This window comes from Mustela putorius, unplaced genomic scaffold, assembly GCF_011764305.1.
Source record: "Mustela putorius furo isolate JIRA1106 unplaced genomic scaffold, ASM1176430v1.1 tig00000145_pilon_pilon_pilon, whole genome shotgun sequence".
NCBI classification, from domain to species: Eukaryota; Metazoa; Chordata; class Mammalia; order Carnivora; family Mustelidae; genus Mustela; species Mustela putorius.
The window spans coordinates 10,714,269-10,733,032 of NW_025421294.1; the positions used below are offsets into that span (position 1 = coordinate 10,714,269).

The 18,764-nt window shown below is 38.1% G+C and overlaps 1 protein-coding gene across 11 annotated transcripts in view; it reads left to right on the forward strand.

The window, feature by feature from the left end:
* Positions 1-18,764, forward strand: part of PDE4D (phosphodiesterase 4D) — a 1,492,536-nt gene that overhangs the window by 1,426,182 nt on the left and 47,590 nt on the right. For 10 of the 11 annotated variants that reach the window (XM_004744606.3, XM_045075658.1, XM_004744608.3 and 7 more), the window contains one exon: positions 5,651-5,763. In XM_004744606.3, the coding sequence (XP_004744663.1) occupies positions 5,651-5,763 (113 nt within the window). Of the gene's footprint in view, positions 1-4,689; positions 5,565-5,650; positions 5,764-18,764 lie in introns of those variants that run through there. The other variant, XM_013052288.2, reaches the window with a different exon arrangement.

An 18,764-nucleotide genomic window follows, 5' to 3' on the forward strand; every position in this document is an offset into this window, starting at 1 on the left:
ATGCCCATGTAGAATTTTAATACTGAGATTGTCTTAGATAAGAATAATCATCAGAAAGCAAATGTTCTATAAATTATTAATTTTATCCTACCAATAATATGGCCAAAGATAATGGTCTCACTGACGTCAGCTTGGCCTTCCTTAGCCCCATTTACTCAGAGCCCTAGAATTTTCCATGTAAATAAAATCCAATCCCATAACACACAGTACTCTGAATCACTCAGTGGCTTCTACTCTCAAAGATTCAGTCCACAGTCTCTATTACAGATGCCTGACAATGTTTTTGTGGCCAGTGTCTGCAGATTTCTCCAGCCTCTTTCCCTCAAGCAAGGCCCTACTCATGGTAGCTCCTTTCTCTGCATACTCATACACACACATCTCACTGAACAAAGAAAGGCCCATATCCTTGCTCATATGTTCCCTCTTAACCTCCTCCCCCCATGCTTCACTTACTTCCTGTTTCATTCTGTAGGACATGCCTTCCCACTCTGCCTCTGTCCCAGTCTGATTTAAATAGCCTTCTTTCATTCTGCAATAGCTTACATGCTATCTTCTTTCAGGAGGCTTTCTACAATATAGTGTGCTGAAATCATCTCCAGTATCAAAGTCTAGGTTTTCCTTGGATAAGAGACAGTCTTTTAAAGACACCTTGTTTTTGCAGACTCTAATAAAATGCATGACACATTGTTGGTGCTAAACAAATATTTGTTGAATTACTGATGGTCTCAGAAGTCAATGAAACCTGATCTTGTGTTTATTTCACTTTAAAAATTCTACTAGAGCCTTAGGCGGCACTAGAAAAAAAGCCTAGATTGTGGGAAGATAAAAGTAAAAAAGAAACCTCACAAAATTATGTACATCTTCCCTTTGGAGATTTTTTGAAGTACTAAGTGAAATTTTATATATTTCATATGATTTTTAAGTACTTCAAAACAAGAAGTTGGTGCCAGTAATACACTTGGAAATGAGAGCAGCTTGCCACTGGCAAGCTCTGCTTAAACCTGTTACATGTACACATTGAAAGTGAATCCAACTCCTTTATGTATTTCCCATCAGATAAAATGTATAGAGGGGGAAAAATAAGCAAAAGTTAGAACTAACCTGGACAAATCTACTGTAGCAAACTCAGGAAATAACTAGCTCGAAGCAATACATGGTGAAATAGGAATCATTTTTCTCTAGTTCTATCTACTTTAGGCTTTATTAACTCCATCCTTAGGAACAAAGAGGGAATTTTGGTGGGAATTAGGATGGGAAAAGCTGGAATTGGTTAGGAAGATATATATTTAAGTATTTGCTCTTTGAAGGCATTTAATGAAGTTTTTTTTTTCTTTTTCTTTTTAATTTTAAGAAAAACCTGAATCAACTTTTAATTTTTATGTATTTTCTAAGTAAGTGTAAGCAAATGGTGCTCAAAGTAAGTGATTTTGTACCTGTTCTCTTCATTTATACCAGTAGGCCTGTCTAGAAATTATGACTAAGTTATATTGACCTTTAATCATTCAAATACTGGCAAAAAAAAAAAAAAAAAAAAAGAAAGAAAAAAAAAAAGAGAGAGAGAGAGAAACCAATATCCACACAATTACACATGGATCCTTTTATCTCAATGGTCAGTGTTGTTATAAGTGGTGGATAAGAGTAATTGGCTGAACATTTCCCAAGAAAATGACCTCAACCTCTAACTAACTGCTGTGGCTGGAGGAGATTACTTTTTTCCTTTTCAAAGGGAAGCTGCTGCTTCAGCATCTTCTCCGGGAGCCCCTGGCAGCAGTTCAGGCCATGTGTCAGGGGAATCCTTGATCGCATCACAATGACGGAAGCCAAGTGCTGGCCTGCAAGAATTGAGGACTGTTTGTTCACAGAAGATCCTGAGCAGAAACAGGGGTGTTACATAGTTCAAGGGTGCCTCGACAAAACCTGACACTGCTGTAGGAGGGCTCAAGTTATTTCTCATTTGCTGTTCCACAACCCTCTCCTAGCTTTTATGGGATTTCGGTTGTTGCTTGGGCATTTTTCTCCCTTGTAGTTCCTTGACTTAGCAAGATTTTGGACAGTTGGAAAAAAAAAAAAGAGTTTTTGTATACTATTTTCAAGTAGTGCCACAGTGAATACTCTCTGGGGGGAAAGGGTTTTGTTAATGATTGCAGTACGTGTTCTTGGTAAAATCCAAAATTAAACTAGGTCACTGTTGTTGTTCTGGTGCCATCAATGACATTTAGGTGTGCTGTTTGGTGTAGTGACTCAATTTCCTGTAGGAAAGCTGGCAAGTCCACACTGAGGTTTTTTTAGTGGGGATGAAAAGGTCAGTTACTTGATGTCTTAGAGCATTTAGGGTTAAAATTCCTAAAAGTTAAACTTTAATAATGATCCTAAAAAACTGTGGCCAGCCATATTGCCTATAAACCTCAGAATTTGGGAAAAACAGTATTCTCAGTTCTGTACTAACATCAGCAAAAATTCTTTATTTGAACAACAGTTTTATAGAACAAATTTCTTTACTCTGTCAGTAAATATTTTCTTGCTTATTGGTATGAGATGTGTTTGGGTCCCTGTTTTTCTATTCTCCAGATTTATACAATACATGTAGAGGTAGTTAGAACTTAAAATACATGTGTGTACCAAATCATTATTGTAGGCAAATGCTGATTGTTAAAATGGGTAATCTATTATTTAGATACAAAGTAGATCTTCTGAAATAAGTTATCCTTCTTGTTGCTAAACTGCCTTCTTAAAGTCAAGCTCTGTATTTAAATATATAATGTCTTAAAGCATTGAAACGTTCCTGAATTTCTACCCCTTTTACAATTAAGAAGTAAATACTGGAATATAATATGTAGTGCCACATCCAGATAAGTCCAAGGCCTGTATTTCTGAGAAGTTTGAGAAGTTGGTGAAGATGGGGAGATTACTTATACTGGGGAGCTCCCTTTGGGGCTGAGACTTTAAAGGCTTGGAATGCAGGGAGAGGAACATGGAAAGCCAAGCCTTAGAGGTATGGAGAAGGGATTCCTGGCTTCTGTATGTACCCAGTAACTGGAAAGATGGCAGTGAACCATCCTAGGCATAATGGCTTTGCATCTATAACCTACTAGATGTGCTTGCTACTGACAACTTAAATAACCCAGAACAAGTTAATTTCCTCTTAAAGTGTCCTACATCCTTATTTTATACAGTAGAGGGAAAAAAGCAAAAAGAAAACAAAACCATACAGTAAATGTGCTATCATTTCAACCAGGTTACTCTGTATTTACATATGGAAGGTATTGGGTAAAATGAAAATGTGTTATGATCATAGACTTAATTATTGTTTGCAATCCTTAGTGTATTGGAGTACAAGGGACTTTCTACATTACATCATTGTGTAATGTTTCCATTTTTAAAAGAATCATACTATATTTTTATATTCTTCTAATCAGGGAAAGGCTATGCAGATAAAACATTTTATACTTATTATCAAATTATCTTTAAGGTTGTTACTTTGGGGGGGAAGGCCCAATCTTACTCTTTAATTTACCTGGCAAGGTTTGGCAGCTGTTGGTTCACCTAGAGTATATATTTACAGAGATTGCTGCAGAAAAGAAAAAGGAAAAAAAGTGGCAGATTTAAACATAGAGTCCCCAAAATGAATACCAAACAGTTCAAGAATCCTTGATAACAATGAGTCATGTGGCTCATGTAACAAATACTTTGAAAGTTATTCTAACTTCTACAAATTTTATGTAAAAACCTATCTGGTAAATCCCTGGGAACCTGAGATTCAGTCTGTGAAATTCTTTGTTGTGCCACTGATCATTTATGGAGTCTAAATTTCAAGGGTAGTGTTTCTTCTCCTCCAAGACCTGTAGATTTGAAGACCAAAGGATCTCTCAACTTCATGTAAGCTTTTCAATGTATTTTTTTTAAATGACAATAACCAAGTTTTATAAGATGGGGCTCTTCAGAGTTTGGATTATTTTCCTCTCTGAAAGTTTTATTCATCCACTTGCTAATGTAGTGAAGTTCTTGCAGTTGATCCTTTTATGTAGAGTGCCCGTGGTCCCCAGGGTCAGCTTTTGTAAATGGAACCAGCTTCCATACCATGCCTTTTGGATATTGTCTTTTCATTTTCTCACGTTTGTAGTTTATTCTGCATATGGTGGGCAGAAACACCCTTCCAGACTTTTTCCTTTGGCATCACAGGACCATCGTGGTCTCTGATTTGCAATTCCACAGACGAAGGAAGCACGTATGTAGGACATGTGTCAAGTGCCTATCCTACGTGGTGCATTCACATTGCTGCTCCTTTATGAGAACTCTTAGACAATCCCGAATGTGAAAATACAGCATATTGTCAAATCTGTAAATTCAAAAGACTTCAATGTTGTTTTTGTTTGCTTGTTTATGTCCACCCCAACATTTAGAAATCTGGTACTTAGCAGAGGCCGGGTTGAGTCTGGTTTTAATAGAAATAATTCTATTCCCACAACCGCCCTGTCCCCTTGAAGTAGGTAAATTCTAAATCCTCAGAAACGAAGACTCAAAAGCCCTAACACCCGAACCCACAGAAACGGTTGCTCAGGTCCTGAATAACCGTGTTTGCGCCGCCCGTCTGGCTCTCCCGCGAAACCCCGCGGGGAGCAACGGACGGTGAATACGCTGAGACTTGGGCAGTCGGGGCCACCGGGAGGGGCGCGCTGGGTCCCCGCGGGGCAGGTGCGCGGTCGCGCGCGCGCGCGTGCGCGCCCGGTCCCGCCTGAGCCCCACAGCAGGCGTGACCCCGGGTGGCGGGCGCTCCACGCCGGGTTTTGGGCCGCTCTCCTCGCGCAGCCCCACGGCAGCCCCACAGATACACGCGCTCGCGCCCGCGCCTCCCGGGCTCGACTTCAAAGCGAGCGGCACCGGGCAGCGCGGGGTGATGCCCCGGCGAGGCGGTGGGGCGGTCGGGGCTGGGGCTTCGGGGAAGGCGGCGGCGGGGGGCGCCGGGGGCGCCGGGGGCGCGGGCGGGCCTTGGCAGTTGGCAGGCGCCTTGTAAAGGAGCTGAGGAGGGGCCAGGCAGCGGCGAGGGGCGTGAGGGGGAGTGTTCCCGGAAAGCCGCGGCGATGGAGCCGCGCTGCGCCGGGCGCTGGAGGAGTTGAGAAAGAAAACAGGAAACGTGGTGGCCGCGCACCCGGCCGCGGCTGATTCATTAGCGTCGTGAGAAGGCTCGGCAGGCGGCTAGCGGAGCGGGCGCTGGGACGCGGCTCGGCCGGCCGGCGACAAAATTAGGCCGTGGACCAGGCGCTCCGTCCGCAGGGTTGGCCCCGAGGCGCGCGCTGCCCTCTTCGCCCGCCTCCCGGGCTGGCCCTGGGGACCGCCGCACCGTCGAAAAGTCGCACCGTGGGGTTTTTGTCTGTGTCTCCGTATAAAAGTTGGCTTGCCGCACTTCGTGCGCCCTCCCTGGACGCGGAACTGAGACGCCAAGCTGGAGAAACCGTGCTACCCCGAGGCCGGCCGCCCCGCTAGCTGAGCCCCCAGCGCCGTGCCGGGCTCGGCACTATGAAGAAGCAGCCCTCATGTGCGGGCACCGGGCATCCGAGCATGGCGGGGTATGGCAGGATGGCCCACTTTGAACTCGTTGGCGGCACCGTGAAGCGCTTGAGAACTGAGTCCCCCTTTCCCTATCTCTTCGCAGAGGAGGCCTACCAGAAACTGGCCAGCGAGACCCTGGAGGAGCTGGACTGGTGTCTGGACCAGCTAGAGACCTTGCAGACCAGGCACTCCGTCAGTGAGATGGCCTCCAACAAGGTAAGCCCTGGCTCTGCCTGTCACCAACGCCCCTAGACTGCTGATTCCCACGCTGGTGAAGCTGCCAGCCCCTGTGGCCCCGAGAAACGCGTACAGATTGTGTCACACTGCATGTTGGCTCTTTTACTCCCTTGGAGGGAGGTTCCTGACTCTGTGCCTTCCCTGTCTCTTACATTGACTCCAGATAAATTAGACATTTTGCAAAAGCAACTTTGACATAGTTTGATTACAGCACCCCCGAGCCACAGTGAGTGGGGATTTTTTTTGTTTTGTTTTCTTTGAGCTGGGGGAGTGGGCTTGTCAGTGACACTTTGCCCTTGCAGCAGAAACCCAGGCGGGGCCGTGGGCATTGCATGCTTAAGGGTATTCTTGGGTTTCCCAGTTGGAAATAAGAGTTGGTGGAGGTCAATGCAATCTCTTGGATGTCACCACATACCCGCACTCATGCTCAGTAGAGCTCACTGAACTTGGAACCTTAACTCTTACTTATCTAGATGTTAGGGTACATTGTAAGAACTGAGCCTTTTTATGTTCACTTAGCCTAACGTGTGCACAGGAAATATCAAGAAAGTTAGAAAGTTCATTATGATCATACCTTTGTTTTCATGAATCTTGGAGAGAAGTCCAGTTTTCTGAGGTCATTTAGTATGTTTCAGTGGGTCATTTGTGCCGTATATGCTGAAGTGCTGGCCTTGGTGGTCGGTGGAGTTTTGGGGGACTGAGAAGTAACCTTCAGCCTCAAATAGCCTTAAAGCAAGGTATAGTGTTGTCTGTTGTCTATAGTGTTGTCTCTAGTGTTACTGTATTTTTTTGGAATTTCTGTTCTTTTTGTCTTTAGTTATGTAAGGAAATAATTGGGATTATGTATGTTTTTAACGAATGTTGGGCTGAGAGGATAGGGAAAGAGGCACATTCATGTTGGATGCAGATCACTGGGGGATTCAACCAGTAAAAACTGGTAACTGGGTGGCAGTTCCTAATAGTTGCCTCTTAAAGATATTTAAATATTGTGGGCACCTATTTACAAGGTCAGGAAGGTTATACCATTTTACAGTTTATCTGTGTGCACATATTTTTAATATGTGTGATGCTTTTTCTTGGCTTATTATAGTTTTTATCCCACCCATTTCCCCCCACCCTCAACAATCAGTTTTCTAAAATACCATAGCATATCAGCCACTTGATTGTCTTATCTGTTGACAGTGCTTACATAGATTGCATTGTTTTCGAAGTGAGAAGTTAGCTTCAAATAGAATAAAAGGGACTCCTCACTAACTTACCCATAAGTACACCGACCTAACCCAAATGCACGCTTGGGATCAGATCTCAGTTTTTTGTTTGTTTTGTTTTTCTGATTTTAGTCATTTCGGCCTCATTTTGAAATCTGGTATGGCTCCTTATCAAAATAATTCATCATTGGGCTCTCACTTCCTGCTGTGCCATCAGGTGCCATTGTTTTCATCTGGCTAGCAAAGTCTTAGTTCATTGATTAATTTCATGGAACAGTAATTTTTAAAAATAATTTGATTGATAATAGCAGTAGGCTGTGCTGAGTTTCTTCAATGTACTACAGGCTGAATGGGACCATTCTGCAGTGGGATTGTGTTCTTAATTTTCTTGTCTGGTTAATACTGTGTAAAAAAGAAGAGCAGAATCAGAAGGCACCTAAAGGGATGTATACACATTTCAAGATGATCTGATAGTAGTTGTTCAGAGAAAGGAACCTAAGCAGCTATAATTACTTTCTCCAGAAATCCATACTCTTAATGATGAGACCTATGTTTGAATTTAAAAATTAACATGAAATCTAATAATATATCCTAAATGATGTTAACTGTCAACCAATTGGTTTATCTATAAGATTTTAAAAAAAATAAAGCTTTAGGTCACAGTAATTGATCAAAATGATTTCTTTCTTTAATGGCACCAAGTAAGACAGGATTTTTTAAAAATCTCCATTGTGAAGGCACCCAATTAAACTTTGAGTTGATTTACAGATTTAGTAGAGAAGGTGCATTTATTTGGTTGAAGAGAAATGTAGGTTAAGTGAGAAAAGCCTTTTTTTTTTTTAAAGATTTTTTTTTTTTTTTTTTTTTTATTTGACAGAGAGAAATCACAAGTAGACGGAGAGGCAGGCAGAGAGAGAGAGAGAGAGGGAAGCAGGCTCCCTGCTGAGCAGAGAGCCCGATGCGGGACTCGATCCCAGGACCCTGAGATCATGACCCGAGCCGAAGGCAGCGGCCTAACCACTGAGCCACCCAGGCGCCCCGAGAAAAGACTTTTTAAAAAGATAGTGATTCTAGGGGCGCCTGGGTGGCTCAGTGGGTTAAAGTCTTTGCCTTCAGCTCAGGTCATGATCCCAGGATTCTGGGATCAAGCCCTGCATCAAGCCCCGCATTGGGCTCTCTGCTCAGCAGGGAGCCTGCTTCCTCCTCTCTCTCTCTGCCTGCCTCTCAGCCTACTTGTGATTTCTGTCAGTCAAATAAATAAATAAAATCTTTAAAAAAAAAAAAAAAGATAGTGATTCTAGCTGTTTTTTTCTTGTGGTTGAAAGATTATTGACAGGACACTTATTTTTAACATTAAAAAAAAACAACTTGGCTGAAACTGTTGCTTAAACTTCTCATTTCTAAGCTATACATTTCCTTTTTTTTTAACCCATTCATTTTTACAAGAATGCTAAACTCCTGTAACTTTTTATAGGTGAAATTTTAGGATTAGCATAGAAGAAAAAGAAAGCTCTTCTGCTTTCATAATGAGGGCACATAAGCTGGAAACTGAGTGGGAGCAGTTGATCTGAAGGTCCTCGTGAGTGATGCCCAACCTAAGTCTGAACTAGAATTATAATGACTTGCAACACATCTTTGAGGATGAATAAATACCTCTGAAACATTGCTTTCTGGTTATGTTCTATTGCTGTCCATTATTTTTACATATACTTGTTTGAACCAGCCAATATTTTCAGGTTATTCTCTTTCTACCTTTGAAAAATCATAACATCTTTATGTGTTCTTCCCACTTGAGGTTTTTTTTTTTTAATTTAATAGTATAATGTAACATAATAAAAATAGTAAGGTCATGATTTTTAAGTGATTATGGAGAGGAAAAAATTATTAGGGATATAGATTTGGGTATTAGGAAGAGGGAAATTAATTCCTTCAACCCATTTAACCATTTGAGTTAATAGATTATTTGTGTTTTTGAAAATCTTAATTAAAGGAATTCAAATTATTAGCTGTTGCAAAATGATGCTTTAGAAGTAACTACCTATATTTCCTGACTGACATTGTAATGTGCATAATACTTATTGATGCTACTAAGGCAGGAAAATTATAGAATTCTTGGACAAAGCCAACATGGACTGTAATATATGTAGGATGCTTGTACCAAGTAGGGTAAGTGACTCCAGATGGCATTTAATTTGAGTGATTAAATCTACAGCACTTACCCTCATAAGCACATTAATCTCCCTGAGATTTGTATAGATTTCCTTTAGAACCTTATTGCTACAGTTGAAGGAAGTTTTGGTAAGGTTTCAAAGCTTTGCAAGTAGGCAGATCTGGAAGTTAAATCTTGGTTTTGTTCCTTGGTTTCTGAGTTATATTAGAAAAATGAATTCAGGGGCACCTGGGTGGATCAGAGGGTTAAAGCCTCTGCCTTCAGCTCTGGTCATGGTCCCAGGGTCCTGGATTGAGCCCCACATTGGGCTCTCTGCTCGGCGGGGAGCCTGCTTCCCCCCCCCCCTCTCTGCCTGCTTCTCTGGCTACTTGTGATCTCTGTCAAATAAATAAAATCTTGAAAAAGAAAAAGAAAAATGAATTCAACTTTTTAAGCTTTAGTTTCCTTAGCATAAGATGAGCACAAAAATACCCATTTTGAAAGATCAATGTAAGAGTTTGAAAGAATATATATAAAGAGGTATCTAATAAAAACTTGTGATAGTAAGCATTATACCTGGTGTTACTGGTATAATTGAGATTTAGGTCAAACTTCATTGATAGTCTTCTTGGCTAACATACTTTTTTTTTAACCATTCAGTTGTAATTTTTGCTTGACTTTTTATGTTCATTGGTTGTTACAATGCAGTCCTTAGATAAAAGTCTTTAGTATACATCTCTGTATTATGAAAAAAAGTTTATATTTACACAATTTTTGGTATAATACAGATAGAAACATTTTGAACTTCCAATTAGTTTAGACTTTTCTTAAATTCCAGTGACAGAATTCCAGACAGAGGTGCTAAATACTTTCTGTGTTTTATTCTAAAAGTGAAAACACAGCACTTATTAATTCTTGGAATATGCTCAGCATAGTGTGGGATTGGTTAGGACATCTTCATTCTTTTGTACAGAATTTACAAAGCTAAAATACCTTTTTAAACTGTTTTTAATGTAAAGTAGTTTCACAGTGCAGTGTTTTTGGTTACCTTCTCTCAAAGAAAGTAAGTTGAGGATGTGAGGTGGACAGGCCAGGAGTCGAAGCCTCAGGACTTTAAAAAATTATGCCTTGGAGAGGTGCCTGCATAGCTCAGTCAGTTGGCTCAGGATTTTGGCTGAGGTCATGATGTCGTGATTGTGAGATCAAGACCTGCACTGGGCTCCACGATCAGCAGAGAGTCTGCTTAAGGTTCTCTCTCTCCCTCTGCCCCTTCCTGCCTCTAAAATAAATAAATTAATCTTCAAAAAGGCAAAAAAAAAAAAAAAGATTCTGCTGTGGAGCCCTGTCACTTTATCCTCTTGTGACCTAATAACACATATTTCAGCAGGCCTTCAGAGTAAGTGCAGTGATTTTTAAAGAGAAAACAAAATCCTTTTGATTTTTTCCTAAAATATACCACTATAGAAATATATTTTGTCTCTCTTTCATCTGGGGGCACTTTCGAGGCTTGGCATTGCTGGAAATTGCCATGCTTCAAGTGGCAACTCTCATGAAGTTAGGATTCAAGCATCCTTCCAAGAGACTTCAGGCTTTTCTTTAGTTAATGCTAGCTACACATCACCAACCTAACAGATGTGGTCATGACTTTTTTATGGAATTTATTTTGTCTATTTACTTATTAACCAACATCTCTATCGTGGTTTTTTTTTTTTTCTATTGTGTTTTTTGTTGCCTATAAATTAATTGCTCTTCTGGGTGCTTGCTTCTCTGTTCTTCCTCCTCTGCTCCCCCTGGTGCTCTTGAATAGTCAGTGCATCCATAAAGTAAGACTAGAGCTTTCTGTGACTGCTCATACTGTTTCTTCTGGACAAGACAGGTGCTGGAATGAATAGAGAATGTTCATAGGAGTGATTAAATCATAAAATATTTCAGCATTACAAGGCTGTAACTCTCAGAACGGAAATAACTGTTTAACAAAGAAAGCTAAAAAAGAAGCTGTAGTTGGAAAAGCATTTTAATTTTATGGAAAACAAATTGCAAATAACCCTTATTTTCTGCATTAAAATATTAAAACTTACTGATAAAGTCATGAAAGAGTTTTTAAGAGTTAACATGAGGAAAACAAAATATCTTCTCTAACCATAGAAACTCAACTTACTGATGTTTTGAGTTTGCGGTTTGCTTTTTCATCCACTTAATAAAAGCAGATTTGGCAAGGATTTAGGTGGTTTACATATAGTGCCTTAAAGTTAATATGGAAAGTTGAGAATGCTTGTTTTTATGATCACCATTAGAAAAAAAAAATGCTTTTTTTGCTTTTATTTTAAATAATAACAAAGTAGGAAATACTTTTTGAAAATTTTCATTTTTCATTGAAGAGTAAAGCCTTGACTTTAACTTAATAAAACACTAAGCATTAAAACAAATCTTAATTTGTCTCTCTTGTCATCAGCACAGTTGTCATGTCAGTATTTAGTGGCAGTAAGTTTCAATATGCCTAACATTTAATTATCCAAAACTTCTAATTTTTGTGATTCAATGAATTAGTCATTACTACAGAAATCACTCTCAGTTATTACATTTTTATTTCATTATAGGGTAGTGTGACTTTGGTCTGAGAGCATAATGAACTCAGTCCTTTTTTTAGAATTTCAAAACAAGAAGCTTAGGAAGCTTGGCCAAGATAAAATAGTATTTTTCTAAATGTTATGGACAGATTAAACAAACTTTTTCCCCAAATAACATGGGTAATAGATAATGCTATTGTTCAATTTTAAAAGATTTCCATGATAGTCACATAGATTATAGCTATTACTTAAAATATACATATATGGCCTATGTGAAATGTTGATAATGTCATGATTTTCAGATTATTCCTCAAGTATGTAGAAGCTGATTTTCTCATTTTTAGAAATAGCCCAACCCTTTTAAACTGCAAATAACTAGGGTTTATTTTATGATGGTCTAGTTCTGCTGGGGCTTTTGCATTGTACTTTGTGCTTGTGAAGGTTTAATTGGCCCAACTAGTCTGAGATCTTTCTAGGTGATAGAGAGATGGGTAGCCCTTTATTTTAATATTCACACTGGTCCTAAAAGACATTTTAAGAATGTGTTTCCTTTTATTCATTCTGACTGGGAATGGGGATGGGGATATTTGCTTAAGCAACAAACAATTCTGCTGTGTTCATTAGGAAATCAGTTACATTGGATTCCCAACTGTAGTAGTAATATGACTCTTTAAAAGAAAACTTGCTCTTTAATGAAGTATTTTTAATTATTATTATTGTTTACTATCCTGACCTTTTGGTTATTGTTTGGCCATACTTGGTATATGAGGAGGATGTGTGGTACTTACTCCTTGGCTTGAATGTGTATACCAGCAAAGCTTCTGGCAGCTTTGTAGAATGGAAAGAGTAGAGTTCTTTCTTTTTTTTTTTTTTAAAGGAAACTTGGTTTCAAATTTCAGCTCTGCTGCTTCCCACCTAGTATTTGGGGCAACAGGCATCACCTCTCTAATTCTCAATTTCCTCATTGAAGGGTTGTTGAAAACATTAGATATAATGTATGCAAAGCTCAGTCTGGTGCGTAACACATACTTAGTGCTCAATAAATAAGATGTAATTTATTCTATGCCTAAGATATACTGAATAAGAGAGACAAAGAAAAACTCTGTGTCATATACTCCTTGCAGTGTAAGAACATAATATTTCTTAGAAGAAAAACATGACCTTAATTGTTGCTCAAACTTTTTTGTTTGTGTTTATTGTATATGGTACATGTTGAGAGTTTTTATTTAGAGTATTTTTTAAATGCAAATACCTATCTGAGTGCTTCATCTTCTGTAAGGGTATTTAAGAAATCATAGATTTGGTGTCCTACTTATATTTTTTTCTAATATACATTTTAAAAATACACATTAAAATTAAAATGTAGCAAGGTGAAAAAATGTTCATCCATATAACACCTTGAAGCATTTTGCTTACCACTGGTAGATACTGAGTATACTTATGGATATATTAAAGCAGTAGCAAGAATAACTTCAGGAGTCATTTTTAATCAGAAAAATGTGTTTATTTTAAACAACCTATGGTTTTTTTTCTCACTTCTAATGGGACCTCCGCACTGGAGGAGAAAAATACCAAATTTCCCCAGCAGAAATCTCCCATTCATTAGACATTCATTCCTCAGGCAGAATGGTGTATGGATTTGCAGCACCCTTCTGTAACAAGACTGCCTGAGTTGGAGTCTCTTTCTACCCCTTGCTAGATGTAAATTGGAGAGCTTACCATCTGAGCCTTAGTTTCTTCATCTGTTAAATAGTTAAATATGATGATTTCATTAATTAAAAGACAGTAATTGTCTAGACAGTCAGGAACATAGATGTTCAGTAATATTAAGTCCTTTATTTCCATCCATAAAGGAATAGCATTTTTCTTTTCTTATTTTCTGAAGTGAGGGCTAGAGAAGGTGTTTGCCCATCCTGATAGCCATACTTTTGAAGATCTTTTAAGAGGGAACTGTGGCCTAGTGATGTTGAAGTAAACCAAAGACTACTGTTGGAATGTTTCATTGGCTCTTCTCTCACTCAGGGACTTTTCAAGGAGTATAACTGTTTTCTTTGTGTAACTTTACACTAAAGTTCATCAAACTGACCTAAAGTTTTATCAGGATATCTAAAACTCCCTAAGCTGTTTCTAGGAAAACATAGAACATTAGACAATAGTCTAACCTGTTTTTATCATAAATAAATATAAATAAATAAATATATATATATATATATATATATATGTATATATATATATATATCCCGGGCAACTGGGTGGCTTAGTTGGTCAAGCAAGCATCTACCTTCAGCTCAGGGTTCTGCGATTGAGCCCTGCCTCTGCTCAGTAGGGAGCATGCTTCTCCTTCTATCCCTGCTTGTGCTCTCTAGCTCTCTTTCTGTGTCTCTCCAATAAATAAATAAAATCTTTTTAAAAAATTAGATTAAAAATAAATGACTACATCCTGATTACTCCTCTGAATGAGACTGAAAATAACCTAGGCACACGATCTTTCATTTTTTTTTCTGTCCCTCATATGTATTATTTGTTAGAAATGTGAAGCCTATTTGAGAATTTGTAAGCTTAGCATTAATATTTAATGTTAAGAAAATCCTGTTAAGGACACAACCTCCCATTGCACCTCTCAATATCTTAGCCATCTAGTATATGCATAAATATTTCCTTGCTCTATCAACTGTGAAAGCCTAAAGAAACAGTACCCTAGTAGCAATGAACACAACCCAGCACCTTCATCTTCGTTGAATTCCTTGGAAAATATTTGATATTCGGAGTGGGGCAGGAGATGGGGAAGGAGCAGTTTGTAGTGCCAGAAAGTAAGGAAGTACTCAAACCAAACCCCGCTGTTGAAGGGAATATATCAGTGGGACACAAGAGCAAACTGAAGGAGCTTCCATTTACTGAAGCTGAAACTGTTTGATCCAGAAAGTAAACGAGGGGCGCTTGGGTTGGTTAAACTGGGGCTCAGTTGGTTAAGCAACTGCCTTCGGCTTAGGTCATGATCCTGGACTCCCGGGATCCAGTCCCGCATTGCAGGGAGCCTGCTTCTCCCTCTGACCTTCCCTCTCATGGTCTCTCTCACTTTTTCTCTCTCTCAAATAAACAAATAAAATATTAAAAAAAAAAAGTAAATGAGCATTGGATTATAACCCAAAATAAAAAAATAAATACTCTTGTGTTAATACTGATATAATTTATTGAATGAATAAATAAATAAATGGGGGAGATTAGAGAAATCTCTTGTGTACTGAATTTCACATAATTTATGTATATACTCTGCTCTCAAGGAAGGAGAGCAAAACTTTCTCCTCCTGAAGTGTGGGCTGTACTTATTGACTTCCTTCTAAAAAGCCAATATGGAAAGAGGGGAAAAAAATGACTCTGTAGTAGAGAAACCTAACACACACATACTACCTCAGCCAGGTCACTGAAGTCAACATCCACAGTGGTATGCCAGATTGTAATAGTATATACCCTTGATATGCTCTGAAGAAAATGGTTCTTTACATCTGTGGTTTTCTTACCAAAAACATACAACCCTACTCTAACCACAAGAAAAACATCAGATAATTCCTAGCTAAGGAACATTTTACAAAATATCTGACTAGGTCTCTTCAGAACCATCAAAGTTAACAAAACATAAGAAAATTGGAGAAACTGTTAGAACAAGGAGGAACCTAAGTTACTAAATGTAACACAAGATCATGAATAGCCTCCTGGACCGAAAAAATAATATTAGGTAAAAACTAAGGAAATCTGAATAAAGTGTGGATTGCAGTTAATAATAATGCATCAGTGTTGATTCTGCAATTGTGACAAATGTATCATATTAATGTAGTGTTACTAAGAGGGGAAACTGGTTATGGGGCATATGGGAACCCTCACTACTTGTCTTTACAATTTTTCTGTAAAGCTAAGACATATATATATATATATATATTTTTTTTTTTAGGACAGAAAAAACTTCATGGAGGAGACAGCATTTCAAATAGGCCTTAAAGTGTGCTCGCTTCAGTGGCACATATACAAATAGGCCTTAATGGATGGTTAAGATTTGTTTAATATTTCAAATAGGACTTAAAGGATGGTTAAGTTTTGTTTAGTATATATATTAAATATATTATATATGTTATATATAATATATATATTTATAAATATATTATATATATATTAAATATATTATATATATATTTGTTTAGTATATATATTAAACAAATCTTAACCATCCTTTAAGGCCTATTTGAAATGCTGTCTCCTCCATGAAGTTTTTTCTGTCCTCTCCTCGCCCTTGTTTCCCATGCCCTCCTCCCCTGATTAGGTGTCATGTCTTTCTCCTTTGACCTTCCACAGGACTTTGTTTGTAGATCTCTTAACTCTAAATACTGTATTTTGTTTCTTTGTTTTACTGATATTTTGTTGTAGACTAGATTGTTAGTCTTACTCATTTTTCCAGCACCCATAGTGTTGGACACAAAGCCTTGTTAAGTAGGCACTCAATAAATACTGGGTGAATTGTATGAATGGTATTATGGTCCTTACAATGCAGCTTTAAGTGTTTTTGCCTTCAGTATTATAGGAACCATTACTGATAATTCTCAGGCACTAAGAGTAATTTTACTCTTTTAAGCTCTAAAATCTTAAAGTTCTTCTTTTATGGGTAATAGCTTCAGTTTTACTGTTTGTCACACCCTTTGCAAAGAAGTTACTGAACATTTGGTCAAAGAACTGAAGAAATTTTCCAGACTGATGTTGTTTAAGTCAGAATGTAAATTAATAAAATGAAAATATAATCTGTCCCTGCCTACCACGCAGTTTTTGGTAGTTTTGGTGGTATTTATCATGGTCAGTATTTGAAAGCATTGGTACTCTCATCCTGAAGCTTTGTTTTAGAATTAAAAAAGTTTAAAGTAATCACTTGTCGAACTTACCTAGTTTGAGTTAAAAGATGAGGCCCAAAACTTGTCCAGTTCCACCTGGGCAGCTAGAAATCTCCTGACTTATGTGGTTCACTTTCTGGAGGGTCTCAGCATCGTTTGGGTACATGTATGCAGACTTTCTTTTAAATCATATTCGTAATTGCGGGAGGGTGATTATACTTTTTTAAAAATGTGAATGTATTAACAGACTATAGGCCATATTTCTGATAAGCATATGAGTTTAATAACTTTAAATTTTAAAAAGTGAGTTTTTTACCCAGCCATTAGGAGTATTGATGAGACCCCCTATGTGGCTTGTAGCTCAAACCTAGTGTGTATCAATATATTATTTTGTATTTGGTTACATGGTTTAATACCTGATGAATGATGTTGGTTAATGTAAATGCCATTTCTCATCTTGGATTGATTGACTCAGAGTCTGTGCATTAGGGATGATGCCTTGCAAGAAAGGTGGTATGTTTTGTTTTGTTTTTCCTTGCTAAGAATCCTGATTATTTCCACTTAAGAGTCTCAGCAAAGAGTTCTGCTTATCCAATTACGTCTCAAAAATTTTAGCATTTTTGAGTTTATGACTCAGACTAGTCTCATCTCATTTAAATTAAGAGTTTATAGTGCACAAAGGCCATAAACTGTTCTCTCTCCTCCGTACCTATTTTAGCAACAACATTCTTCTGTAAGTTGGTTCCAACTAAAAAATGACATTTCTGAGTAATTTCTCTGCTAGCCTGGGAAGAAAGGATGTGTTTGTTGGCTTTTGCCTGTTAGGGAGTATTCTGTGCAGTTTTACCCAGGGCGTGCTTGGGTTTCGGTCAGCATCTCTGGTCTGCTGTGCTGTAATCCCGTAGCGGTAGACTCTGGCTTTTATTACTGGCAAGCAGTGTGCTGTGCAGACATAGGCACCATAATAGGAAACACCTCGGCCTGTCATAAACAGGCCTAGAGAGTGGAAGGCACAGGCCTGACAGGGACGTGTCCATAGCAACCGGGCAAAGATGAGCGAGGCTGCCATCATGGAATAAATGTGGGCTGATAGTTGCCTTCCTCATTTCAGAAAAGATCCAGCTGATTTTAAGGCTGCTTGCCACTGTTGGTATAGCATGTTTCTGTTACTTGGTTTTTGTGTTAGACCTAAATATGAATAAAGACATCTTAAAAAATACTTTCTGAAATATATCAAAGTGTTTTCCTTTTGTTTTTCTCCTTTAATTTCGCCTGACATACGGTGCAGACCCACTAGAGAGAAAGAACAGACATTTCATTGCAATGGGAAATTATTAAAAAACATATACAAGAGTAAAATAATCAGGTGTCTATTTAAAGAGTCATGAATTATACTAATATTCAGAATTACAAAGAAAAGAGCATTTCTCAATAAGTTGACTTTCCATTGTTTATGTTTCTTACATAGAGTTCAGGTTTTAGAAAAGGAGTATATTCTTTGACCAAAAAAAGTTTCTATTTTATGTTGGCTGGTTTTTTTTTTTTTTCAAGCTTCAGAAAAATAATGAACTACAACTTTAACAATGATGGGCTTTGTCAACAAGAACTTAGGAAGATAAATTTCAAAATTGGCAGGGCTTTATCAGTTTTTAGTTAAGAGATAAAATGCTGTCATGGGTGCTTTAAATATTTATGGGTATCATTTCTCTATTTGTAAGGCAGCCTTATTTCACAAAAGAGGTCAAAGACTTCAAAGGATGAAAAAAGCTGTAATTCTGTTAAAAGACTATGCAGAAATTAGGTTTAGGAGACCTGAAGTTTGAACTTTTTTGTTTGTTTTTGAGAGATTTGCTCAAAGGTTTTCCTAAATTAGGTATCCAGTGGATATTTTGCTGATTTGTTCCTACCCCTTTTAAAATAAGCACTGGTCCTCTTGTGTTCTTTTTTTTATTTTGAATATTTCAAGTCTGTTTCAATAATATGCTCTAGATAAGAATGAAACTAACATTATCTTTGGCATAAACTTTGATTTTGTTCTTCGTTTTCTTAATCATATATTATCAGCATAGTCTTTGAGATCTCCATAAGGGTAAGTGATAATTAGGTTTCAAGAAATCCTTGGAATGTTTTACTAGAAATATCCTATTTTCTTTACTATACCTCAGGAAAAGATTAGTTTTTCTCC